This window comes from Carcharhinus amblyrhynchos, chromosome 28 (assembly GCF_965287045.1).
Source record: "Carcharhinus amblyrhynchos chromosome 28, sCarAmb.v2.hapA, whole genome shotgun sequence".
In the NCBI taxonomy this organism is placed as follows: Eukaryota; Metazoa; Chordata; class Chondrichthyes; order Carcharhiniformes; family Carcharhinidae; genus Carcharhinus; species Carcharhinus amblyrhynchos.
The window spans coordinates 7971832-7999501 of record NC_137351.1 but is presented as its reverse complement, the minus strand read 5'-3'; the positions used below and the strand labels follow the sequence as shown (position 1 = coordinate 7999501).

The window sequence follows — 27670 nt, the reverse complement described above, 5'->3', positions numbered from 1 at the left end:
GTTTTATTTTTAAAAAAAAATCTTATCAACGTTTTGAGTTGAAAGCAGACAGAGTGCCTTAAAACTGAGCTGGATTGTAAGATTTTTTTTCCTCAGGGGTAGTAGTTTTACAATCAGAATGCAGCAAAATTATCTGCGAAAACTTCAGTCATAGATTTTAATGTCACAGCATGTACGGTCTGTGTATAGCAATTGTTTCCAAGGAGACAAAATTGTTGTGGAGTTGGATTAATTCTAATCTAAAATACTCTTCCAGTAGTAAGTGAAATTAAGAAATCTTGTTTTCCCCTTTCCTCCTCCTCCTCCCCCCCCCCCCCAAAAACAATGATTTGATTTTCCTCTGATTTAACACCCTAGGGTCTTCCCTTTCTCGTCATACAATGGTGCCCCCAATTTGTAACTGAATCCTGTGAAGTGTTGTTAATCAGAAAATGTGGGGAGAGAAATGACAGGAGGGGAAAGAGTTCAGCAAGAGCCAGTAATTTGCAAGTGGTGCATAGTATTGACAGACAAGTTTGTCAATGTACCTAGATTAGATGTGGGAGGGGGTGGGGGGCCAGTGTATAACAGGTGCTGCCACCCCGTCAATTATATCTGCTGGTAGCAAAACGTTAATCTGCTTAATTGGTGCTTGTGGGGTTTGAGGTTTGTTGAGGCCATGATTGGGGCAGATCATGGGATATTGTATGAGTAGAAGAGGAATTGGCTGAAATACTCAATGTAAAACCTTTTCTTTTGAAATAGAGCAGTGAAAATTCTGAGAATGAGGGTCCACGGCGACGCGGCAGAAGGAGAGCTACAAAGTGAGTCTTTCAGATCTGTGCACGCTGGTGTCTTTGTGCGGAGTGTGTGTGATTCCTTGGGTCATGCATTCGTTTTTCTTTTGTCTGTAAATTTTGTGCCTCTCGTGAGGGCTGTTGTTCTCTGGAATGGGGCACTTTTAATGACAGGCAGCCAGGGTGAGCGCCAAGCACGGTTATGAAGCTGCCTGTCTCGATCTCCGTTGATGTTATAATTGGACAGAATGGAACCCTGGCTCATAAAGATCATAACTTTGTTCCTTCAAATTATATAAAAGGAGTCACAGGACTGCTAATTAAAATGGCATCAGATGTTTGATTTGCCTTTGAAATCTGCTGGCGCTTTAAATCTGGTTACTGCAATTAGCTCTTCAATGCTGAACCCTTTGTTTAATCTTTGATTTTTTTCTGAACAATACCTTGATCTCTGTACTCTTAACTTGAGTTGTCTTTGACGTTACTTCTGTCCCAGTTTCCTGGTTACCTGGACTATTTCTTGTGCCTGAGGAAGCTTGCAGCTTTGCACTTCCTTTATCCTGTCCAGCATCCCTTGACAGAGTTGAGAGCTACTCTCCAACTGCAATATATCCAGCTACAACTAAAACTTTTTTTTAATTCTTACAAGGGACTCCAGTTGCTCAGCGACCCCAGCTAGTTCTATTTATTCTTTACACCGTAATCCCCTCTAAGCACAGTAGACTCTCAGTGGTAATTGAAACCAACCCCCCACATACAAACACCTTTGTCCAGCATGAATCTAGCCATTGTTGGGATCCTGGACCAGGATCCCAATTTAGGAAGCCAGACTAGATGCCCAACAATTTTTTCTGTTTTGACTTGGATGTGAGGACAGGATGCCTCACTCCAGTAGTTCCACTGATAAATTAGGGATCTTTTAACTTTAACAAACTTTATTTAATAACATAGTTTAAGTATAACTCTAACAAAATGAAACAGCTTAACTCTTACAGTTGAACAATAATTTAAGGAAAGAAAGGAAACAAGCTTAATTTCTAATGTACCATAATTTTAGTTCCAAATATGCAAAATCTACTTAAGGACTTGAAATTCCACTGTAAATACAGTTAGCAACCATAAATATACTTGCTATAACTTCTTAATTTATTAATGTCACAAGTAAGCTTACTATACAATGAAGTTACTGTGAAAATCCCCTAGTCACCACACCCCAGCAGCTGTTCCGGTACGCTGAGGAAGAATTTAGCGTGGTCAGTGCAGCTAACCAGCACATCTTTTGGACTTTGGGAGGAGATCCACGCAGGACGGGAAGAATGCAGACTCTGCACAGACAGTGACCCAGGCCAGGAGTGGAACCCGGATGTAGTCGGCCTTGAAACTTTGAGAGAGAGATTTTGGTTTTCAGCACAGACCCCTGTCTTTAAACAAACCCCAGCCAGAACCGAAAGCTGTTTTCTCTGCTACGTACCTCGCCTCTCCTATTAACCACATTATCACATCACCCTGATAGTCAACACATTCAAAACCCCAGGGGAAATCTTCATCTATGAACAAAAATCAAATTGCTCTCTAGTAAGTAAACGCTACATGGCTAAAATGCATAATTATCCTGCTCTCCCAGCATCTGAGCTGCATTCCCGCCAGACGTACCGACTGCCTGTAGGAAAAAAAACTGAACATTGAGTCCCCTTAAACGTAATGAACTCTATATCTATAGCAACTACTATCATCACGATAGGTTTTTACCCTTCCAGAAACATTAAACCCACTTAAAACTGTACATTATTTCTAAAGTTTATCAATACAAATATAGAATGCTTTAAATTATTTTTGTTTTTGCTCTGTTACTTTTGCTCGGTTCCTATTTGCACTGTCTTTCAGCAAAGATTAGGTGATACATGCCCAGCTGTTACTCAGGGATCAGGTACTAGGGGATATATTTGAGCAGTTTCTTGAATGGCTATCACCTTCCTCGGATCACTGTCTGTGTGGAGTTTGCGTGTTCTCCTTGTGTCTGCATGCGTTTCCTCCAGGCACTCTGGTTTCCTCCCACAGTCCAAAGATGTTCAAGTTAGGTTGATTGGCCCTAGTGTCAGGGGATTAGCAGGGTAAATATGTGGGGTTACAGCAATAGGGTCTGTATGGGATTGTTGTTGATGCAGGTTTAATGGGCTGAATGGCCTCCTGCTGCACTGTAAGGATTGTATGAGAAGGATCGAATACTGGGAGCTAATCGTGGCAAATCCTGGGCACAAACTTGTGCATCGTTTGGCTTTGGGGAGTGCTGTAGCATGTTTGTCTTTGGTAGGCATTTATGTTCTGATTATCCTGGCGCTGAAAGCGTTACAGTGAAGGGTATTTTGGTTTGGGCATCAGTGGCTGTAGGCAAGATTAAAAACATTTTTCATACTGAAGTGTGTGCTGCTGTTGCAGAATGTGAAGTGGGTGAATGCAAATTGGCTCAAATTTCCTAGGAACCAATTAAAAAAGAATTTCAGCATTTTCCAGTTCTGTACTTGCCTCTCCCGAAGTTCCACGTGGCTCCAAAGCCATGAGAGCAGATTTTTTAAAAGAAATCCTACAGACTAGTGGTTATTTGGAATGTTGATAGAAAACTACAGAAACAGCAAAGCCAACAAACCAGAAGAAGAAAAAAAAATTGAAGCATCTCTCTTGGGCATTGACTGTGAAGTTTTGTTTTTCTATCAATTTCTCACCTCCCTATTCCTATAATTTTTTCCCTGTTGCTGCATTAGCTTTGATTTGATTTATTATTGTCACGTGGCATTTTGGAAGGAGTGGTGACTATTTTCTAAATGGGAAAATGCTTAGGGAATCAGAAACACAAAGGGAACTGGAAGTTATTATTCAAGATTCTCTTAAGGTTAACGTGCAGGTTCAGTCGGCAGTTAGGAAGGTCAATGCAATGTTAGCATTCATGTCGAGAAGGCTAGAATACAAGAGCAGGAGTGTACTTCTGAGGCTGTATAAGGTTCTGGTCAGACCCCATTTGGAGTATTGCGAAAGTTTTGGGCTCCGTACCTAAGGAAGGACGTGCTGGCCTTGGAAAGGGTTCAGAGGAAATTCGCAAGAATGATCCCTGGAATAAAGAGGTTTTTGTATGAGGAATGGTTGAGGACTCTGGATCTGTATTCATTAGAGTTTAGGAGGATGTTGAGGGGATCTTATTGAAACTTGCAGGATACTGCGAGGCCTGGGTAGAATGGACGTGAAGAGGATGTTTCCACTAGTAGGAAAAACTAGACCCAGAGGGCGCAACAGCAAGCTAAAGGGATATTCTTTAAAACAGCGATGAGAGGGAATCCCTTCAGCCAGAGTGGTGAATCTGTGGAACTCTTTGTCGCAGAAAGCTGTGCAGGCCAGGTCATTTGAGTGTCTTTAAGGGAGATAGGTTATTGATTGATAAGGGGATCAGGAGTAATGGGGAAAAGGCAGGAGAATGGGGATGAGAAAAATATCAGACGTGATTGAATGATACAGTTCATTCAATCTGCTGCTATGTCTTATGGTCTTATATGTTAGCATACTGCAAAAAGTATTGTTTCTTGTGTACTGTACAGACAAAGCATACCGTTCATTGAGAAGGAGAGTGCAGAATGTTGTGTTACAGTCATAGCTAGGGTGTAGAGAAAAATCAACTTAATGCAAGGTAGGTCCATTCAGAACTGTGACAGCAGCAGGGAAGAAACTATTCTTGTGTTGGTTGGTACGTGACCTCAGAATTTTGTATGGAAAAGAGAATGTCCAGGGTGCGTGGAGTCTTCAATTATGCTGGCTGCTTTGCCGAGGCAGCGGGAAGTGTAGACAGAGTCAGTGGGTGGGAGGCTGATTTGCGTGATGGATTGGGCTACGTTCATGACTTTTGGTAGTTTCTGGCAGTGTTGAGCAGAGCAGGAGCCATACCAAGCTGTGATACAACCAGAAAGAATGCTTTCTGTGGTGCATCTGTAGAAGTTGGTGACAGTTGTAGCTGACATGCCAAATTTCCTCAATCTTTTGAGAAAGTAGAGGTGTTTATAGGCTTTGTTAACTAAATGTCGGCATGAGAGGACCAGGGCAGGTTGTTTTGATCTGGACACCTAAGAACTTGAAGCCCTCGACCCTTTCTACTTCATCCCCATTGATGTGAAACAAATTGTCATAACTAAGTAAATATTGAACCACACAAACATGGAACAGGGTCACTGCCAACATGTACCCATGCTATCTATAAACTATGGATGTAATCTTGTATCTCGTTCCTTCCCAGTGCTTGGGTGGACACGAGGGACTGGGATATTTTTAAATTTTAACCAATGTCATGTCATTCTTGCACCATTGTGTCTGTTCTCAGATCGAACTAAATGTCTGATTCCATTTGTGTGTCAGTTGGAAAAGTGCAGTATCTGAGAATGAAGAGGAAGAGGAGGAGGAAAAAGAGGAGGAAGAAGAGGAAGAGGAGGAGGACGGTGAAGAGGAGGAAGAAGAGGCAGCGAGCAGCGCTGAAAGTGAGCCGGAAAGAAAAGTCCGAGCCCGTCGACCGGTTACCAGAAGGTGAGGCGGGGGGGGGGGTGGAGGCGGTGTCATTTCCCTGCTTATTATTGTGAACTTCTCTAAGACAACTGTACCTCAATGTACAGCTTCCAAGCATTTGTTATGAACGCCACTCTTTTTCAGTTGTAGATTTTCCTCATCTGTATCTTGATTTTGGCTGCAATTGACTTGGAAATTTTTGTTTGCATCATTAAATATGAAACCATTGGCAGCTTAAAGTTAAATAATCCCCTGTCATGAGCTCCTTCAATTATTTTAAAAATTGAAACCATTGGTACTTTGTGGTCTGTGTGTTTACTGAACCGACTCAAATGGATGTGGTGTAAAATACCATGGGTTCTCATCCTTCTGCTAGCACTCCTCTTGTATCCTGTCACTTAGAGTCGCAGCATGATCCAGCTTGGAATGAAGCTGTTCAGCTCCTCATGCCTGTGCCAGTTCTGTGGAATCCAGTTCATCCCATTCCACTGTTCTTCCTCTATAGCCCTGCAGATTCTCTCCCTTCAGGCTATTTATCCAGTTCCCTTCTAAAAGCTGTTACTGAGTCAGCTTCCACCTCCCTCTCAGGGTAGTGCCCTCCAGATCACAACAAATCAGACTCCCCGCAGTGTAGCTGGAGGCCATTGGGCCCTGCAGTGACTACAATCCCACCCAGGTCACACTTCCACAATCCCATATATCCACCTCGCCAATCACCTGACACCAGGGTCAATTTAGCATAGCCAGTCAATCTAACCCGCACGCCTTTGGACTGTGGGAGGAAACCGGAGCACCCAGAGGAAACCCACACAGACATGGGGAGAATGTGCAAACTCCATGCAGGCAGCGACCTGAGGCTGGACTTGAACCCGGATTCTTAATGCTGTGAGGCAGCAGTGCTAACCACTGTGCCACCATACCACCCCAAAGTTTATTTATTAGTGGTAAAAGTAGGTTTACATTAAAGCTGCAATAAAGCTACTATGAAAATCCCCTAGTTGCCACACTCCAGTTCAGGTACACTGAAGGACAATTCAGCATGGCCAGTGGACCAAACCAGCACGCATTTCGGACTGTGGGAGCACCCAAAGGAAACCCGAGCAGGCACGGAGAACATACAGACTCCACGCGCGCAGTGACCAAAGCGGGAATCGAATCTGGGTCTCCTGGTATTGTCAGGCAGCAGTGCTAACCACTATGCCACTCAAATAAGAGCATTAGAAATAGGAGCAGAATAGGCCATTCAGCCCTTTGACTCTGCTCCACCATTCAGGGAAATCGCGTCTGATCTTCCACATCAACACTGTCCTGATTGTAATTATGTTGTTGTTCTGTCACTGGAGCATAATTTCCTTCCCTAAAAGCGCAGTGAGTACACCTAAGTTGCGTGAACTGCAGTGGTTCAAGAAGGCAGCTCACCACCTGAGGGATGCTGGTCTTTCCAGTGATATACCCATCCCGAGAACAACTTAAAAATAAATTATCTGCATTAAACTTCACCTGCCATGTATCTCTGTGCATTTCATCAGTCTGTGTCCCCTGAGAATCCTCTTTACTACATTTTTGCATTTTGTCATCGCCAGAATGATGTAATCAGCACCTCAGTCCAGGTCATTAGTGCACGTGCAATGGCAGAGCAGGCTCAAGGGTTTGAGTGGCGCTGCTGCTCCTGCTCCTAATTTATATATTTGCACCACAAAGGCAGTGGTCGCAGCACATCGGGAGGCAGTGTCGTAGTGGTGTTATCACTGGACTGGTAATCCAGGGATCCAGGATAATGATCTGGGGACCCAGGTTGAAATCCCGCCTTGGCAGATGGTGAAATTTGAAATCAATAAAAATCTGGAATTAAAAGATTAATGATGACCATGAAATCATTGTCAATTGTTGTAATGACCTGCCTGGTTCAGTAATGTCTTTTAGGGAAGGAAATCTGCCGTCTTTACCTGGTCTGGCCTACATGTGACTCCTGCCCCACAGCAATATGGTTGACTTTTAATTGCAACAAATGGTGGCCCAGCCAGTGACACTCACATCCTATGAACGAATTAAAAAAAGTCTCTGGGGAATGCCCTGAAATGCAACCACTCACCAGTATTATCTGTTTTTTGTCCCTTGGCTAATTGTGTGACCACAAGTATCCCTGCCATCTTTAATCCCATGGACTCTAATTATGCTTTATTTGAGCATCCCTCTTTCCGATTTCACTTTCTTAAAAAGAAAAGTCACGTTTCCTTCACCAACCGAGACCCTTCAGAGACCCCACCAAAGAGACATGGGTGCACCAGCACTCCAGAAAGTTGGTTTTACCTGGTGACGGGAGCTGCGAACATTGTGTAACCCTGGGGTCACACTCTGCTTGTCGAGTGTCTCCACGTCAATACTACTTGGGACTTTAGTTACCTGAATGGAGATTGGGACTGTGGTAGGATAAAGGCAAAGAGGGAAAAACACTTCTAGGTTGTTTACCGGAAAAATTATTACCGCAGTATGTGTCCAGTCCAACAAGAAAGGGTACACTATTGGACCTGATTCTTGAAAGTGAGGTGGGCCAAATAGATCAAGTGCCAGTGGGGGAACATTTAGGAGACAGTGAACATTCTATCATAAGATTTAGGGTGACAGAAAAGGACAACGGGTAATTCTGAGTAAGAATAAATAAAAGGAAGAGATGACCTCAATGGGGCAAGAACAGAGCTGGCCTGGACAGACTGGAACAAAAGATCGGTGGGAAGAACTGTACCTGAACAATAGGCTACTTCCAAAGAAAAAATAGCCTGGGCATTGTCAAGGTATATACCCTCAAAAGGCTATGGTAGAGCGAAAAAGTGCAGAGCTGTCTGAATAGGAATTAAGGTATAGAAGAAGCAGCGTGCTTATGACAGGTGTCAGGTAGAAAACATAGTTGAGAACCAAGAGGAATATAGAAGGTTCAGAGGGGAGGTCTGAAAATTAGGAAGCATTGTAAACTGTGAGGAGGACAGTGTAAAACTTCAAAAGGACACAAGTAAGTTGATGGAATGGGCAGATAGGTGGCAGATGAAGATCAATGCAGAGAAGTGTGAGGTGATGACACCTTGGGAAGAAGAGCATGGACGGAATATGAAATAAAGGGTGTAATTCTTAAGGGGATGCAGGCTCAGAGGGGCCTTGGTGTCTATGTACATAGATTGTTGAAGGTAGCAGGAAAAGTGGAGAAAACAGTTTGTAAGGCAAATTGTATTCTGGACTTTTAATAGGGGCATAGAGTACAAGAGCAAGGAAGTTGTGCTGAATTTATACAAGGAACTAGTTAGACTTCACCTGGGGTATTGTCTACAGTTCTGGGCACAACACTATAGAAAGGATGTGAATCCATCGCAGAGAAAACAGAAGAAGTTCACAAGAATGGCTCCAGGGATGAGGAACTTCAGTGATATGGATAGGTTGAAGAGGCTGGGACTAGACCATAAGACATAGGAGCAGAATTAGGCCACTCAGCCCATCGAGTCAGCTCCGTCATTCAATCATGGCTCTTTTTTTTTGTTCACCCCCATTTTCCTGCCTTTTCCCCATAACCCCTGATCCCCTTATTAATCAAGAACTTATCTATCTCTGTCTTAAAGACACTCGATGACCTGGCCTCCACAGCCATCTGCAGCAAAGAGTTCCACAGTTTCACCACTCTGGCTGAAGAAATTCCTCCTCATCTCTTTTAAAGGATCGTCCCTTTAGCTTGAGGTTGTACCCTCTGGTTCTAGTTTTTCCTACTAGTGGAAATATCTTCTCCACATCCACTCTATCCAGATCTTGCAGTATCCTGTAAGTTTCAATAAGGTTTCCCCTCATCCTTCTAAGCTCCAATGAGTACAGACCCAGAGTCCTCAACTGTTCCTCATACAACAAGCTCTTCATTCCATCTTGGGGAGAAGAAAGCAGAGAGAAAATTTGGCAAAGATTGCTCAAAATCATGTGGGGGCTGGACAGAATAGATAAGAACATAAGAACATAAGAAATAGGAGCAGGAGTAGGCCATCTGGCCCTTCGAGCCTGCCCCGCCATTCAATAAGATCATGGCTGATCTGTCGTGGCTCAGTTCCACTTTCCCGCCCTCTCCCCATAACCCTTAATCCCCTCTCTTATCAAAAACCCATCAACCCGCTTCTTAAAAATATTTAGCGAGGCAGCCTCCACCACTTCAACGGGCAGAGAATTCCAGAGATTCACCACCCTTTGAGTGAAGAAGTTCCTCCTCAACTCCGTTCTGAACTGCCCCCCCTTTATCTTGAGGCTGTGCCCCCTAGTCCTACTGTCTTTTTTGAGCGGGAAGAGTCTTTCCACCTCTATCCTATCCATCCCATTCATCATCTTATAAGTCTCAATGAGATCTCCCCTCATTCTTCTAAACTCTAACGAGTACAAGCCTAGTTTATTCAGCCTCTCCTCATAGCTCAACCCCCTCAACTCCGGTATCAGCCTAGTAAACCTCCTCTGCACTCCCTCCAAGGCCAAAATATCCTTGCGCAGGTGCGGCGCCCAAAACTGCACACAGTACTCCAGCTGCGGCCTCACCAATGCCCTATACAGCTGCAGCAAGACCTCCCTACTTTTATATTCAATCCCCCTCGCTATGAAGGCCAGCATCCCATTCGCCTTCCTGACCACCTGCTGCACCTGCAGGCTGGGTTTTTGCGACTCATGCACAAGGACCCCGAGGTCCCTCTGCACCGTCGCCTGCTGCAGTTTTTCGCCACGTAAGTAATAGTCCTTCCTACCATTCTTCCTACCAAAGTGGACCACCTCACACTTGCCAACATTAAATTCCATTTGCCATTTCCTGGCCCATTCGCCCAGCCTATCTAGATCCTTCTGCAGACTCTCCACACCCTCCGCACAATTTGCCTTTCCCCCAATCTTGGTGTCATCAGCAAATTTCGACACCCTACACTCGGTTCCCTCCTCCAGATCATCTATATAAATGGTAAATAGCTGAGGCCCCAGCACCGACCCCTGGGGCACCCCACTAGTCACCAACCGCCAATCCGAATAGCACCCATTGACCCCCACTCTCTGCCTCCTATTTGACAACCAATCCTCTATCCACGCTAACACCCTACCCCCAACTCCATGTCCTCTGACCTTCTGCAGTAACCTCTTGTGAGGTACCTTATCAAACGCCTTCTGAAAATCCAGAAAGACCACATCCACCGGCTCTCCTCTATCCACCGCCCTAGACACATCCTCATAGAACTCCAGTAAATTGGTCAGACACGACTTCCCTTTAATGAAACCGTGTTGCGTCTGCCCTATCAAGCAATTCCCTTCAAGATGCCTCGCAATTTCCTCCTTAATGACGGATTCTAACATTTTACCTACCACAGACGTTAAACTAACCGGCCTGTAATTCCCCGCCTTTTGCCTGGCACCCTTCTTAAACAACGGCGTAACATTAGCCGTTTTCCAATCCTCCGGCACTTCCCCGGAATCCAGCGACGTCTGGAAAATAACCACCAAGGCACCACCAAGATAGGGAAGAAACTGTTCCTGCTCGTAAAAGGATCGAGAATGAGGGGACAGATTTAAAATGATTCGGAAAAGAAGCAAATGTGATGTGGGAAGGCGAGCGTTTGGGGTCTGGAACGTGCTACCTGAAAGTGTGGTGGAAGCAGGTTCAATTGAGGCATTCAAGAGGCCATTCGATAAATTATTTGAATTGAAGCAATGGGCAGAGGGTACAGGGAAAGGACACTAAGCCACAGTACACGTTTGGAGAGTCCCTATAGAGAGGATGGGCCGAATGGCTTCCCTCTGTGCCATAACAGTTCTGTGATTCTCATTGCTCAGGAATCTCTCATCTATTGTCGATTGTAATTTTTCTAGACCGCCAGCCAGAACTCAAGGTAAAAGGCAGAAAACCCGGAGGGGAAAGAAAAGGAGAAGGGATTCTTCTGACGATGATGATGACGATGACACTCCCAAACGACAAACGCGCAAGTGTGTGACGAAAAATGTGAGGTTAGTGGAATCAGTGAAGTGGTTTGAAAGTCCCTCTGTGTGCTACTGACAATTTCACTGTGAACTGAGCTCGTCACCTTGAGGGGTCAGTGATGTGCAATCAAATTATTCTCAAGGTATTAATGAGGATTGGATTTGGGTGGCACAGTGGTTAGCACTGCTGCCTGTCAGCACCAGGGACTCAGGTTCGAGTCCCGGCTTGGGTCACTGTCTTTGTGGAGTTTGCACGTTCTCCCCATGTCTGCGTGGGTTTCCTTGGGGTGCTCCAGTTTCCTCCCACAGTCCAATGATGTTAGAGAGATTGGTAAGTTGTCACTTAGTGTCAGGGGGACGAGCTAGGGTAAATGCATGGGATTATGGGGATAGGGCCTGGGTTGAATTGCAGTCGGTTCAGACTCAATGGACCAAATGGCCACCTCCTGAATAAAGGATTCTATGATCCTGATTTTTAAAATCCATTTGTGGTGGTAACATGGGGGAACGTCAAAGGCAAGACCATCCAATACATCCCAATGGCACCCAGATTTATCAGATTCTATATGTCTCAGATCATGCACAAACTCCTATGAGGTTATAGTCTTGAAATCCCAATGTGGACTAGTAGTATCTGAATGTTCAGCATGCTTCCTTTATTATTCCAGCCTATGGCTCCATCCGCTGTGCAGATCCTCCTGATGTCAGGAGGTTTCTGTTGTAATTTTTAAAAGTTATTTTTTGGTGTGTGGGCATCCCAAATTGGTTGCTTATCCCTAATTGTCTTTGGAAATGAGTGACTTGCTCAGTCACTTCAGAGGGTGGTTCGGGGTCAACTACATTGCTGTTGGTCTGGAGTTTCAAGTAGACCAGACCAGGAAAGGATGGTAGATTTCCTTCCCTGAAGGGCATTAGTGACAATTGATGATCGTTGTCATGGTCACCATAAATGGGACTAGCATTATATTCCAGATTTATTAATTGAATTTAAATTACATCTTGATGGGTTTAGGACCAGAATCCCAAATTACATTACGAAGCCTGATAGACCCCTACAAGTTTTCCACTTTGGTATAAATGTGAGGCTAGGATGCTTGGCTCCAAGAGTAATTCCAATGACAAGTTAGGGATCTTTTATAGTAAAACAAACACAACTTATTAACAGTTTAAGTACAATTCTTAACTGAAGCAGCTTAACTATTAACCGTTAAACAATATTCAAAAATGAAAACGAAATGATTAGGATCTTTATTCCTCTTAATCCTGATTGACCCGGGCCTGGGTCTGCACTTCAGCTGGTCTTTGCCATTTGTTGTTTTTAGGATTCTTCTGGCTTTTTCCTGAATAGACCTTAAGAGCGGCACGATGGTGCAGTGGTTAGCATTACCTCACAGCGCCAGGGACCTGGGCTTGATTCCAACCTCGTAGTTCCTCCTCAACTCTGTTACAAATTTGCTACCTCTTATCCTAAGACTATGACACCTCATCCTAGAATGCCCCACAAGAGGAAGCATCCGCCCCATGTCTACTTTATCCATACCTTTTACTGGTGGGCTCAGTGGGCTGAATGACCTCCTTCTGCACTGTAGAGATTCTATGATCTATTCTGACACATGGATTTGAGGCTGGGCAGTTGTTTGGCCCCTCATTTGATACTTGCTCACTTCCTATGTTAGAATTCCTCAGCATCCCATTCAGCATGCTGGTTTGAGGGTTGTGTAATTGCCACTTTATTGCCCCCTGAAATTAGAGATGAGGAGAGATGGTTGAGGGAGCTGTGCAGCAACCCCCTGTCTGGGTTAGGAAAGGATTGGCCCAGGAGTAGCAGCGAGTGCCTTTTTATAATCTCACACTGTCATTATGTTTTCAGTTATAAAGAAGATGATGATTTTGAGACTGACTCGGATGATCTCATCGAAGTTACAGGGGAGCCAGCACGGGAGGAGAACGATGACAGTGAAACCATTGAGAAAGTGATTGACTCCCGCGTTTGGAAAAAAGGAGGTGAGATGAGTGCAGAATCTTCATTTGGTGCAGAGAACGACACTCCCTCACTCTTAATCACTCCATCTAGCAGAAGGAAAGTGCCTGCTACTCGAAAGGATAGGTTGCTCTTCTGTTACTTGAGAGTCGTGGAAGCGTTGGAATGGAAATGGAAGAGTAGAATTACTCTTTCACTGGGGCATGAGATGTGTAGGCAAACTCTGCTGGACAGCTGAGAAATAATTCAGAAATAGATAATAGGCTAGATGGAAAAGAGATTACTAGTTGCATGATAAATCAGTGTTAGTCAAGTCTTCTCCTGAAATCATTATCTTAGTTTTACTGATTGACTTGCTGTGTATGGTTATGTTTACTGTTTTTATACAAATATTAGTGTTACTTGGGCCAAAAATAGGAATATATATATATATGTGTGTGGGGGGTGGGGGTGTCTGCTGTGTGGGGGGGGTTGTCTGCAGTGACTGCTGTGTGGGGGGGGTTGTCTGCAGTGTGTGTGTGTGGCGGGGGGGTGTCTGCAGTGTTTGTGTGTGGGGGGGGGGGTGTCTGCTGTGTGTGTGTGTGGGGGGGGTGTCTGCTGTGTGTGTGTGTGGGGGGGGGGGGTGTCTGCTGTGTGTGTGTGGGGGGGGGGTGTCTGCAGTGTGGGGGGGGCGGTGTCTGCAAGTCTGCGGCGTGCGGGAGTGGGTGCGAGTCTGCAGCGTGTGGGGGAGGTGGGCGCGAGTCTGCACTGTGTAGGGGTGGGCGCAAGTCTGCAGTGTGTGGGGGCGCAAGTGCACTGTATGGGGGAATGGGCGCGAGTCTGTAGTTTGTGGGGGTGGGCGCGTGTCTGCAGTGTGGAAGGAGGGGCGGGCGCGTGTCTGCAGTGTGGAAGGAAGGGTGGGCGCGTGTCTGCAGTGTGGAGGGGGGGTGGGCGCGTGTCTGCAATGTGGAGGGGGGGGTGGTGGGTGCGTGTCTGCAGTGTCTGTGTCTGCAGTGTCTGTGTGTGTGTGTGTCTATGGCATGTGTATGTATGTCTGCTTCCACGCATGTCTTGCTGGTGTCAGGGTGTGTGTGTCGTGTCCGTGTGTGTGTCACAGAACAGGATCTACACTGATGTATTCAGTAACTGAGTATTTTAGTGGAGATGGTGATTTAGAATCAGTTTGATGCATTTCTTCCCCTCCTCCCCTCAAATTGGCAGTTGTCGGAGCCCCAACCACAGTTTACGCAATGGAGGCTGACGGAAATCCAGGGACAGACTTTGATCCAGAGAAGGACGAGAAGGAGGTGCACTATCTAATCAAATGGAAGGGCTGGTCATACATCCACAACACCTGGGAGAGTGAAGAGTCACTGAGACAGCAGAAAGTGAAAGGACTGAAGAAATTAGAGAACTTTATAAAAAAGGAGGAAGAAGTGAACCAGTGGTAATCTAATAGTTTAATAATAACTTATCAAATTGTAACTGTGGTACAACTGGTATATTGGGGCTTCAGCATCAGAGCATATAGACTTCATTCTTTTGACATATTAGGAGTTGTGAAATGTGTGCGTGGAATAAATTCAACACGCATTCCAAGTTAACTGTCATTGGTTGCTGCACTGGTTGAGTTTTCTTTTGATCTTTGGCTGCCAGATTTGAATCCAGTTTGCGCTGATGGGATGAAGGGCTCCTTACCTCTGTTTCCAAGTTAAATGAAATGTCATATCTTGAAAGGCGTTCATAGAATCCCTACAGTGCAGAAGAGGCCATTTGGCCCATCGAGTCTGCACCGACTCTCTGACACAGTATCTTACCGAAGCCCTCTGCCCAATTCTAACCCTATAATCCCACAGATGTCTAAACCTTTTAACCTATCCTGGGACACTTGAGGGTCAATTTACCATGGCCAGTCCACTTAACCTTCACATCTTCGGAATGTGGGAGGAAATCGGAGCACCCAAAGGAAACCCCACACAGACTTGGAGAGAAAGTGCAGACTCCACAGAGTCACCCAAGGCCAGAATTGAACCTGGGTCCCTGGCGCTGTGAGGCAGCAGTACTAATCACTGTGCCACAGGTGCAGCCAGACTTTGGATCTAGATCTTATTTACAACTGCACTAGATTTTTTAGGGGGGTGAGTATGGGCATTGTACAAAATTCCACAGGCTCACTACTGCTTATCTAAATCCAACTGGTAGCAGTAATGCTGTGATCTTGTGCATTCATGCTTCATTGTTGTCATTTTCTGTCTGGTATAAAACCAACAGCTAAGGCCCAGCTTGTACCTTGCTATGTAATTATTAAAGGGGAAAGTGTAGCTGGTGGTGGAGAGATCTTGTGTACAGTTCTGGACCATCATCTGTTTACACATTCTTAACAATGCATAGCCTTTCCATGACGAGCATTTCAGCTGAAAGGTTCGATTTAACTGCTGTTTCGTTTAAGGGCAAATGGGACAGATACTGCCAAACATTTTGCATTTGTAAGTGAACTTTGGTTGCTTGTATCGTAGAATTTTGCAGCACGGAAGGTGGCCCTTCAGTCCAACTTGTCCATGCCACCCTTTTTATTTAACCACTGAGCTCGTCCCAGTTGCTGAAATTTGGCCCATATCGCTCAATACCCACCTTACCCATGTAATTGTCTAAATGCTTTTTAAAAGACAAAATTATACCTGACCCTACTAAAACCTTGTTCCAGATACTCACCACCCTCTGGGGTTGGGAGGTGGTGGGGCCGGGGGGCAGTGCCTTTCTGGACACTTTTATATCTCTCCCCTTTCACCTTAATCCTATGCCCTCTAGTTTTAGACTCCCCTAGCTTTGGGAAAAGGTGTTGACTATCTAGCTCATCTATGCCCCTCATTATTTTATAGACCTCTATAAGATCATCCCTCAGCCTCCTACGCTCCAGGGTTGGGTTGGCTGTGCTGATGCCTGATGATCAGATCATAATCTGTTGACCAACTAATGGAATAAGCAACAGACATTAGGGGACACCTCAAAAACTCTTGGCATCAAAGCAGTCACAGTTTCCTTTCAGAAGTGAGCCTATCACACCTGATGGTTGCCTGTAAGCTATTCTGTGCTCTCATTTTCAGGCTGGCCAAAGCATCCCCAGAAGATATAGAGTATTACAATTGTCAACAGGAGATGGCCTTTGACCTCAATAAGCAATACCAGATCGTAGAGAGAGTGATTGGTAAGGGATGGACTGACATTTTTACACGTTAGAAAGAATAACTAGACTGTTGAAATTGTTGCATGTATGTTTCAATAAGCTGAAATGAAAATACACAGTTTGTGCTCAATGTTTCTTTATTTGTTGACAGGTTATGTGCTGTCAAAATGATCTGGAATTTTAATCTTTTATGTGAAAAGAGGTTCCTTGTTTATGTGACTTAACAAGTTATTCTGTAGAGATGCAGTCACAGCTTGGGGAATATATTTATTAATCTCTAACACTGAAGTGTCATGCAGGCAAAAAGGAGCCACTGTTTGGAAACTGGTATCAGGTTTCTTGATGGATTTGGTATGTATATTGGGTGCAAGAATGCAAAAGTTCCAGAACCTCTTCCCATCATTTATAAGTTAGCCGGGGTAATGGCAGAAATCTGCCTGTTGGCTTTTGCACCCTGGGTTACGGATGTTTTTAAAAAACATATCCAGGATTGACCCTTGCTGTCACTCTAGGGTGCCATGATGTGGTATGCCGGCGTTGGACTGACGTAAACACAGTAAAAAGTCTGACAACACCAGGTTTTAGTCCAACCGATTTATTTGATATAAATCGGTTGGACTAAAACCTGGTGTTGTCAGACTTTTTACTCTAGGGTGCATCAGGGTGAGAATGGGGTTCGTAGAACCCCTCCAGTGCAGAAGAGGCCATTCAGCCCATCAGGTCTGTACTGATTGCAGATACTCTGACAGAGCCCTTTACCTACAGGGGAAGGTACAAATTCCACACAGACAGTGACCCGAGGCTGGAATTGAACCCAGATTCCTGGTGCTGTGAGGCAGAAGTGCTAACCGCTCTGCCACTGTGTCGCCCTTGTCACCCAGGCTGTTTCCCTGTAACCCATTCACCCTGCTAATCTCCCTGACACTAAGGGGCAACTTAACATGACCAATCAAGCTAACCTGCGCATCTTTGGAGTGTGGGAGGAAACCCACACAGATGAGAGGAGAAGGTACAAACTTCAGGCTGGAATTGAACCCGAGTTCCTGATGCTGTGAGGCAGCGGTGCCAATCACTGTGCCACCGTGCCTCCCAGGGTGCAAGAGAGTTGGCGATTCCAGCAAGCGTTGTTTCCGATTAATCAAAGGCAAATTTAAAATTGGCTCATTAAGTTTGTTTTTTTTGGTGAAGCTGATTGCGTAGAGAGTGGGAAATACAGAATGTTCCCGAGACAAACCAAAGGCACACACTGTGTCTCATTATATACATTCTGTCTCTGATTTTCTGAACAGATGGAAACATACCTACTTTTAAATTGTTGTAACGTTTTTTCCTCCTTGAGGCTACTCCAAGTGTTTGGAAGCGGGAATTTTTCTCCACCTTTATTTGTCGCAGTTCATTTTGATCTCTCTCCTACCCACTGCCCCTAGTCCCATCCTGGGGTCTCAAAAATGGGTTCATAATGCTAGCTGCCAAACCACCTAGGCTGGAACACCCATTTTATGCCAGCCTAGCCCATGCCAGCTTGTGCATTTCCAAGCCACAGTGTGCTCTGGCATTTACTCAACCTGTTCCTGCTCCTCCCAGCAAACCAGACATGACTGAAATTAGATTCCAGGCTGAAGTTCCGAGAACCTTGGGGTTGTAGCCAACAGAATGCTTATGGTTTGTGCTATTTATAAAAGACATTTATTTAAAACATACCAAACCAGCAATCCATTTGGCTGTTTCTACGTGTGAGTTGATTAATCTTGAGTTTTACACACAATACACCCTTTGCAATAAAAGAAACAGACCATTCCACCCAACTTGCTATTTCTTTCAGTTCCTGTGTTTCTTCGTGAACAATAGAATACAGCTCCAGCTGCTGATTTTATCCTCCCTTCTTCTGCCCAGTTCGATTCCAGCCTTGGGTCACTGTCTGCGTGGAGTTTGCACTTTCCCATGTCTGTGTGGGTTTCTTCCCACAGTCCAAAGATGTGCAGGTTAGGCAGATTGGACGTGCTGATTTGCCCCTTAGTGTTCCAAGATGCATAGGTTTGGGGGATTAGCCATGGTAAGTGCACTAGTTATGGGGATGGGTAAGATGCTCTTTTGGTGCAGATTCAATGGGTCAAATGGCCGTTTTCTAGACTGTAGGGATTCTACTAACTTCATCACTGTTGAAATGATATTATACAGAAACATAGAATCCTACAGTGAGAAGGAGGCCATTCAGCCTATTGTGTCTGCACCAGCAACAATCAGACCCAGGCCCTATCCCTGTAGCCCCACATATTTGCCCTCCTAATTTCCCTGACACTAAGGGGTAATTTATCATGGCCAATCGACCTAACTCGTACATCTTTGGACTGTGTGAGGAAACTGGAGCACCCGAAGGAAACCCATGCAGACACGGGGAGAATGTGCAAACTGCACACAAACATCCACCCCTGTTGGCTGAATAGAGCTGCTGTTTTACTGGAACTTCAACCATCTGGTCACAAGACACCAAAAAAGAATTAGATCACAAGTGCAGCAAAGGCTTGGTGGTTGCTTTCTTTGTATAGTAAAACAAACACTCCTGCTGTTGGTGCATGCTGTCCTTGCAGAGGTAATTTACAAATGGAACAGGGGGCTCTTACTCCAAATCATTTATGGTCTAAAAATACCTCTGGTTTTGAAAAACATTTTAATACAACAATTCTAAAAATAGCATGCACCAGTGATGTTACAATTATCTTCAGATTTTCTGAATTGATTTGACTATTTGTTGCACCAAGCTTTTAAATATGTTGAGTCAGTCTATACTGAATAAAGATTTGTTTTTCTCCCCCAGCTATGAAGACCAGTAAATCTTCATCCAGTCACTCTGAATTCCCATGTAAGTATTTTCTGAAACTCTCTGAACGTAAACAAATCCCTCCGGTGTTTTTTCTGCCTCAGTTCCTGTGTTTCTCAGTAATCCAGTGCTAGAAGCGTGAAGTCTGCACAGCCTCCGTCCTTTACATGTGGTTTATGTTGTCGTCTGGGATTTGGGTTGGCAGTATGGCACAGCACTTAGTACTGCTGCCAGGAACCCGTTCGAATCCAGCCTCGGGTGACTGTCTGTGTGGAGTTTACACATTGTCCCCGTATCTGTGTGGGTGCTCCGGTCTCCTCCTACAGCCTGAAAGACTTGTTGGTTGGATGCATTGGCCATGCTAAATTCTCCCTCAGTGTACCTGAACAGAGTACACTGTATTGGTGTATGGCGACTCGGGGATTTTCACAGAAACTTCATTGCAGTGTTAGTGTAAGCCTACTTGTGACACTAATAAATAAATTCAACCGTTCCTCAGTAATCCAGTGCTTTTGCGTGACATGTGCACAGCCTCAATCCTTTGCATCTGGCTTATATTGGTGTCTGGGATTTGGGGCGGCATGGTGGTTAGCCAGGGCTTCAGGTTCAATTCTGACCTCAGGTGACTTTGTGGAGTGTGCAGCTTCTCCCTGTGTCTGCGTGGGTTTCCTTCAGGTGTGCCAGTTTCCTCCACACTACAAAGGCATCTGCATTAGGTTGATTGGCTATGCTAAATCGCCCTTTAGCGTCAGGAAGATTAGTGGGGTAAATATGTGGCGTTATGTGTATAGGCCTGGTTGGAATTGTTGTCAGTGCAGGCTCAGTGGGTCGAATGGCTTCCTTCTGCACTGTAGGGATTCTCTGATTCTAGTCACGGTACGATTTGAAAGGCAGTTTAAAAGCCAGAGACCAATTTCTATGCAAAACAAGGTGTGCTGACATAGTGATGCACTCCTCTGGACTACAGTAGGGCGTGGAGACCTTTTACAAGCACCGACAGAGAACATATTGCAAGTCAAAAGAAGAAGCTGTACTAAAAAAAAGTGCATCTCATATTATTGGTTCATGTGTTTTAAGTATTGCATTAACTCTCCGGTTTGGTTTGCTTTAATTACTTACTGACAAGAACATAGCATTAAACTCAGCCCTTCGCAATAAGGAAACAGACCATTCTGCCCAACCTGCTATTTCTTTCTCCTCCATGTTCTTACTCCAGTTTCCCTTAGTACTCCATTTGGTAGAAAGTTCCATGTTCTAACCACACTCTGGGTAAAGAGGAATGTGAAGAAAGCCCTTTTTGACAGTGTTGTGTTTAAGCATGCAAACCTCTTGGGTATCAGTCAGGACTGCATTAATTTTCGTGTTAGAGTCAGAATGCCCTTTTCTTTTCAATTAATGCCTTGGTATCCGACCTGCGAAAGGGAGTCATGCCCTTCAGCTTGGTGACCACCTGAGGCACTCTTGATCACTCACAATGTTAACCTTTGCGTGGCTTCCCATTTCAAGATTCTCTTGTCCCTGTTATCTTGCCCAGGCGGTCATACTGCATGAAAGAACCTGGACCTTGAATGTCAACAGGCCCTATGACCAGGGAGAAGAAAGCGTCATTGCTGAGGCTGATTCTATTCTCGTCCACCATCCGTGTGTGCACTTTCCAGCAGGAAGTAACTAGGTGGTAATTGGCAGTGAGATTCCCTCCTTCCTATTCCAGAAAGCCAGCTAGTGAAGGCTGTAATGGGAACCAATCTCTATATACTTCTGCAAGCATTTATTTGCACAATTGCAGGTTACAAGCAAGTGCTGCCATTCATACTTTTAGTCTGCATCTATATATAGAGGCACAAGGTGGCACAGTGGTTAGTCCTGTTGTCTACAGTGCCAGGGACCTGATTTCGATTCCTGGCTTGGATGACTGTGCAGGATCTGAATGTTCTCCCTGTGTCTGTGTGGGTTTCCTTCAGGGGCCCCGGTTTCCTCCCACAATCCGAAAGACATGCTGGTTAGGCATGCCAAATTCTCCCTCTGTGTACCGAATAGGTGTCATAGTGTGCCATAGCTGGGGGATTTTCACAGTATCTTCATTGCAATGTGACACAAATAAATAAATTTAAACTTAAATGATGTCCATCACCTGCTTACAGCTAAGCACAATCAATGTACAGTTGTCACTTACCCATGGTAATACTGTAAACATTGGGGTGATCTGTAGGGCTAAGTATCACATCGAGTAGAGAATTAGATTAGCAAAGATATACTGGTTAGGTTGATTGGCAATGCTGAATTGCCCCTTAATGTCAGGGGTTTAGCAAGGTATATAAGTGGGCTTATGGGTGGGATTGTAGTTGGTGCAAACTCACTGGGCCAAATGGCCTCCTTTTGTATTGTAGGAATTCAATGATTCATTGGGGGAAATGAGCACTATGTTACAGCAGTTACGTTCCAGGACTAATCATTCGCTGATTTGTGCCAATAGTCCAGACAACATGAGCTTAAATCCCACCACGCGAGTTAGCAAATTTAAATTTTGTTTGAAATTTATGGAATTGAGGTGCTGACTTTATCTTGAAAGTGTCGGATTAACACTTTATCAAAGGTTCCAACTGGTTCATTGATGTCCTTTAGGGATGGAAATCTGTCATCCTAGCCTGGCCTAGATAAGGCAACAGGCTACATAGTTGACTTTTAACCTGCCCATTGCCGTAGCCTAGCAAACCAGACAGTTGTATCAGTGCAGCTAAGGATGAGCTGTAAATGCCTGCCTTGCCAGCAATGTCCACAACTGGAAAATACACCCTTTTTAAATTGCTTGCAGTAAGGCGTTTGTTTGCACTGAGGTAGTGACTCATATTTGCCCCTTACGCTACAGCACATTCCAGCCACAAAACATCTTCCTCTGGCCAGCCTGACTACCTGTGCAAGTGGATGGGTTTGCCCTACGTGGACTGCAGCTGGGAGGATGGAGCGCTCATTTCCAGAAAGTTCCAGGCGTGCATTGATGCCTTCCATAACCGCCACAATTCCAAAACTATTCCCTCGAAAGACTGCAAGGTGATTGTCATTTACGAAGGTACCACGTTTGTGTTAAATGTGATTTTTGTTTTTCAAAAAAATTCTGTGTGTTTGAATTGTATGTTCACTGTTCGAGGTGAGATGGAAAGGCATGTGGAATTTTTAAATGGAGGACACAGTGTTTATCATAGTATTCGGAAATCCCCTCTAGTCATTCACTCTTGAAAATGGATGTCAGAGCCACAAACACACTTAACCTACTTCAGCCGAGTAGCTGGTTCTCTTGCATGAACGTAGGCAGGCTATTCAACCATGTGGATAGCGCAGCTGTGCCCAGTCCAAGTCCTCCAGAGTTGGTGCATGCTGGCTGTTTCCAGTTCGATTCATTGGACACCTAGTTGAGCTTCAAAACTTTTGTCTTTTCTTTCCATCCTTTTCCCACACCCGGGTCCTTCAAGGTTTTGGTGAGTTGTCACACACCTTTGCTGCCATCTCAGCAAACAAAGCAAAAAGTAGTGGGGAGCCCGGGGCTACCTGCTTTGCATGGTTTGTTTGCACGTTGGATGTTCAGCATTAGAGAGCGGGGGGGGGGAGAAAGACGCACTTTGCCCAGGATTCACCCGTTGCCACTTCCCCAGAAGCAATGCAACTGTGGGTGATGGGGGTGAAGTGGAAATTAACGTAAAGTCAGATTAAAGACACTTACGTTTATAGGGCATTTTCCGCAATTGCGGGATGCTCATTAATAAATGAGTTACTTCAGCAACTTTGTTACGTAGATCAGTAAAAAGTTTACAACACAGAGGGAGGCCATTTGGCCCATCTTCTCCATGCCAACCTGAGGATACCCAGGAGCCCTTCCTAATCCCACCTTCCCACATCCAGCCCATAGCCCTGTAGCTGACTGCACTGAAGGATCCAGATACTTTTCAAAGAGTTTAGGGCCTCTGCCTCCACCACCAACTCAGGCAGCGAATTCCAGACACCCACCATCCTCTGTGTAAACAAAGAAAAGTCCTTCCTCGTGTCCCTTCTACGCCCACTGCTACTTATCTTGAATCTTTGTCCCCCAGTTCTCGAATTCTCCACCAAGGGAAGCAATTTTATCCTGTCCTCATAGGCACGTGGAACAGTTGGTTCACATGAAGCAAGTCTCTGGAAATTTCTGCTCAGTTTTACGTTAAATGTTGGGAATCTAAAACAAAAACAGAAAATGCTGGGAGTTGATCAAAGGTCATTGACTTGAAACTCTCCCCCTCCACAGATGCTGTCCAGCCTGCTAAGTATGGCCAGCATCTTCCATTCCCTTTTTATTCCATATTAGCTGAAGAATTCCACAGGTCTGTTTTGAGAAGAGTGCCACAGAGACTTCTACCTCCACCAGATGATGACTGCGTTTCACGTTTTATCCAAATAATAAAGCCTGGCACCACTGACAGTGCAGCATCCCCTCCAATCCACCATTGGTGTGCCATCCCAGATTACTTGTTTAACATCCCAGTGATGTGTAAACGCCTAGCCTCTGTGCATGAGAGGAAGGTTGTTTCAGCTCATGTGGTTGGACAGCTGCTTAGTCAGAAGCATTGGCCTAGTGGTATTATCGCTAAACTATTAAACCAGAAACTCAGCTAATATTCTGGGGACCTAGGTTCGAATCCTGCCACGACAGATAGTAGAATTTGAATTCAATTGTTTAAAAAAATCTGGAATCAAGAATCTACTGATGACTATGAAACTATTATCAATTGTTGGAAAAACTCACCTGGTTCACTAATGTCTTTAGGGAAGGGAATCTGCATTCCTTACCTGGTCTGGCTTACATGTGACTCCAGATATATAGCAATGTGGTTGATTCTCAACTGTCCTCAGGCAACTAGGGATGGGCAATAAATGCTGGCCAAACGGCAATGCCCACGTCCCAAACATGAATTTTTAAAAAATGTCACACAGAGCAACCCCAACAGCATGAGTTCAATTCCCCTAGCGGCTGAGGTTATTATGAATGAATGCCTCTGTTCTCAACTTTGCACCTCACCTGATGTGAAATCACCACCAGCTTATGATCATCTGGGACTGAGATGACTTTACTGTACCTGAGAGGTGTGAGTGTTTCAGACTGGCTGCTCCTAGTATTGCGATTTGGCTGATAATGATTTTCACTTATAGTGATGTTAGTTTACCAATTACTGTACAATAATACACTTGTTCTAAGCTCTTATTTCTGCACAGTTTGCATGATATATTCAGCTTGAAATGATATAGGTTGTAATTTATGAACTTCCACGCCTCATTCTGTTTTAACTAAGTGAAATTGCATGTTGACGCTGAACAGTAAGTGAACACACAAGGAAACGAGGGTTAAAAATCAGCTTTGCGACATTGAACATAAATGGTTTTGTGGTTCTTCAAATCAAAAAATGGAAATGTAACCTTTGGTGTTCCTCATGATGTAGATTGTAACAGCTTTTTAATAACTTAATTCCTTTCTTGATGTCCTTGATTTGGTGCACAGGTACCAGGTGAATAAGTGTGCACAAAATGATGCCTTTCGGTAGGCACAGAGGCATCACAGCAGAGCCCTATCCCCAGCATCCGTAGACGTATGTTTAGAGTGCGAGGGACCAGTGGATAGCAATTGAACGCTGGCTGAATTTATCTCTCCTTAGTCCAGAAACATTGAAGCTTTTGGTACCATTATGTGTGGCACAGCGGTTAGCACTGCTGCCTCACAGTGCCAGGGAGCCGGGTTCGATTCCCAGCTTGGGTAGCTGTCCGGGCGGAGTCTGCACATTCTTCCTGTCTCTCTGTGGGTTTCCCCTGGATACTCTGGTTTCCTTCCACAGTCCAGAAAGTGCGCTGATTGGATGCATTGGCCATGCTAAATTCTCCCTCAGTGTACCCGAACAGGCACCAGAGTGTCACGACTAGGGGCTTTTCACAGTAACTTCATTGTAGTATTAATGTAAGCCTACTTGTGACAATAATAAAGAAACTTAAACTTAACAGCCCTATCATCTTATTGACTAAAATCTTCCAGCCCAGCTGGGAGCTTCCTTAATCATCATTTGAGCTGATGGCACTTTCCAATCCATCATAACGTACCTGGTGTTCAATTGTTGATTTATCAATAAATGTTCTCGGTGATAGTGTCCTCACAAAAGCACTGGTTTATACCTCGGAAAGAGGGACATATAGCCTGCCATATTTGTGCTGACACTTCTTGAACGATCCAATTCTATTCTCTTTGTCCTGCTGTCTTAGCATAGCCCTGTATATTATCACAGAATCCCTACGGTATAGAAGGAGGCTATTCGGCCCATCGAGTCTGCAGCGACGACAATCCCTCCCAGGCCCTTCGCCCATATCCCTACATATTTTACCCCTCTAACCTACGCATCTCAGGACACTAAGGGGCAATTTTAGCACAGCCAATCAACCAAACCCCCACATCTTTGGACTGAGAGGGGAAACTGGAGCACCCGGAGCAAACCCACGCAGACAGTGACCTAAGCCGGGAATCGAGCCCAGGTCCCTGGAGCTGTGAAGCAGCAGTGCTAACCACTGTGCTACTGTGCCGCCCAGTTATGCTTCAGATATTTTATCTACTCTTACCTCAAAGGTGCAATGATCAATGCTTCATCTGCTCTTCGAGACAAGGCACTCCATGCAATAATAACTGAGAAGAGATAGCTCCTGACCTCGTTCCTCACTCCCCGGCAATTTCTAATTGATGACTCTTTGCCAACCGAAGGAGAATTTCTCCATTCACTTGATCAAAGCTCCTCTTCATTTTACAGGCACCTTGCCTTAGCTTTCTCTTGTCCAATGTAAACAGTTAGAAAGGCAGAAAAAAAGCCAAATTCCATCTACTTTGCCCTCTGTCAACCATGATAGAACAGCAGTAGAGTTGTTGACTAACCATGGTGTTCAATCTCTTATCAATTAGTTTGCAATAAACAAGGTGAGGAAAACCTACTTTGCGAAACAGATTCAAATCTACAGTTCCTGCTACACCTACCTTGTGTTATGTCTTCAATTATTCCTGTACTGTATGCCAAAGGCTCATTCTACCTTCCATCTTCTTCCTAAGGAGCCTAGATTTATCACACGCCTACATGAATTATTAGTTACAAATGTTTTGTTCCCCCCGCTCTTTATTATGCTGTTTTTTGTGTGTCTGCCAAAAATAATTACAGTGGCATGAGTGGTACTGCAGTTATTTTTCTGTTGACAAGGCCCTTGAGACAAGTCGGATATCCCATGGGCATGCATTTTGTTTGCCGTGTGAGTCTATTTCAAATAATCCATTCACTGACTGTTTTGTATTTTCTATTCACAAGGGACTTTGCTTGTTCATATGTTAAGACATAAATGGAAACTTGATTCATGTTTTCCAGGTCCTGAAACAGAGACCTAGGTTTGTTGCCATGAAGAAGCAACCTTCCTACATTGGCAGTGACGGCTTGGAGTTGAGGGATTACCAACTTGAGGGTCTGAACTGGCTCGCTCACTCTTGGTGCAAGTACGGATTTGGATGTAATCAATGAGTTTGCAATGAATTAGATTGAGTTTATTTCAGCTGGGCGATAAGAGTTTACAATCGGCCAACCAATGTCCTTGGGTTGAGGAGGGGATGAGATGTCCAGGATCATTGTCCAGCAGTCCCAGCTGGAAAATGCACGGTTAGACACTGCTTACGGACAGGATCGGCATCAGTTATGATGTCTCCTATGGTCAGAATAGGTCACCAGCACTCAGTGTCTCAGCTCACAGATAGAAAATGAACACTTGGAGGAGGTAGAATTTGGTACCTGCAGATTCCACCAGAGTCAAGAGATGTAAGATGATGTTTTGACTACAGCAGGTCATTCTCAAGACTCCTATTGCCAGATTTTCCCCTTGCTCCTATCTTCTATGTTTCTATAGGCTATTGAGTTGGACAATCAGCCATAATCGTGATAAATAGCCGAGCGGGCTCGAAGAGCCTCCTCCTGATCCTACCTTTTATGTGACCAGGACTCACTGAAATACTAGCCCAGTGGGGGTGGGAATTTTTGTATTTTTCACAACCAACCTTATTTTAGAAATAAATGATGAGATAACATCTAATTGTAGAATCTTACAGTGCAGAAGGAGGCCAATCAGCTCATTGAATCTGCCCTGATCACAGTCCCGTCCCCATAACCCCACCATTTACCCTTGCTAGTCCCCATGACACTAAGGAGAAATTTAGTGTGGCCAATCCACTTAACCCACACATCTTTGGACTTTGGGAGGAAACCGGAGTACCCATAGGAAACCACACAGACGTGGGGAGAATGTGCAGACTCCACACCGATAGTGACCCAATGCTGGAATTGAACTGGGTCCCTGGTGCTGTGAAGTAGCAGTGCTAACCCCAGATTAGCAGTGCTAATCTG

The 27670-nt window shown here is 44.7% G+C and overlaps 1 protein-coding gene across 3 annotated transcripts in view; it reads left to right on the top strand.

Annotated features, from left to right (window-relative positions):
* chd2 (chromodomain helicase DNA binding protein 2) overlaps positions 1-27670 on the top strand; it is a 108395-nt gene that overhangs the window by 33848 nt on the left and 46877 nt on the right. For all 3 annotated transcript variants that reach the window (XM_080214241.1, XM_080214240.1, XM_080214242.1), the window contains 9 exons: positions 745-803; positions 5169-5333; positions 11172-11306; positions 13150-13283; positions 14461-14686; positions 16344-16444; positions 19239-19283; positions 22108-22289; positions 26648-26772. In XM_080214241.1, coding sequence (XP_080070367.1) covers positions 745-803; positions 5169-5333; positions 11172-11306; positions 13150-13283; positions 14461-14686; positions 16344-16444; positions 19239-19283; positions 22108-22289; positions 26648-26772 — 1172 coding nt within the window. The remainder of the gene's footprint in view (positions 1-744; positions 804-5168; positions 5334-11171; positions 11307-13149; positions 13284-14460; positions 14687-16343; positions 16445-19238; positions 19284-22107; positions 22290-26647; positions 26773-27670) is intronic.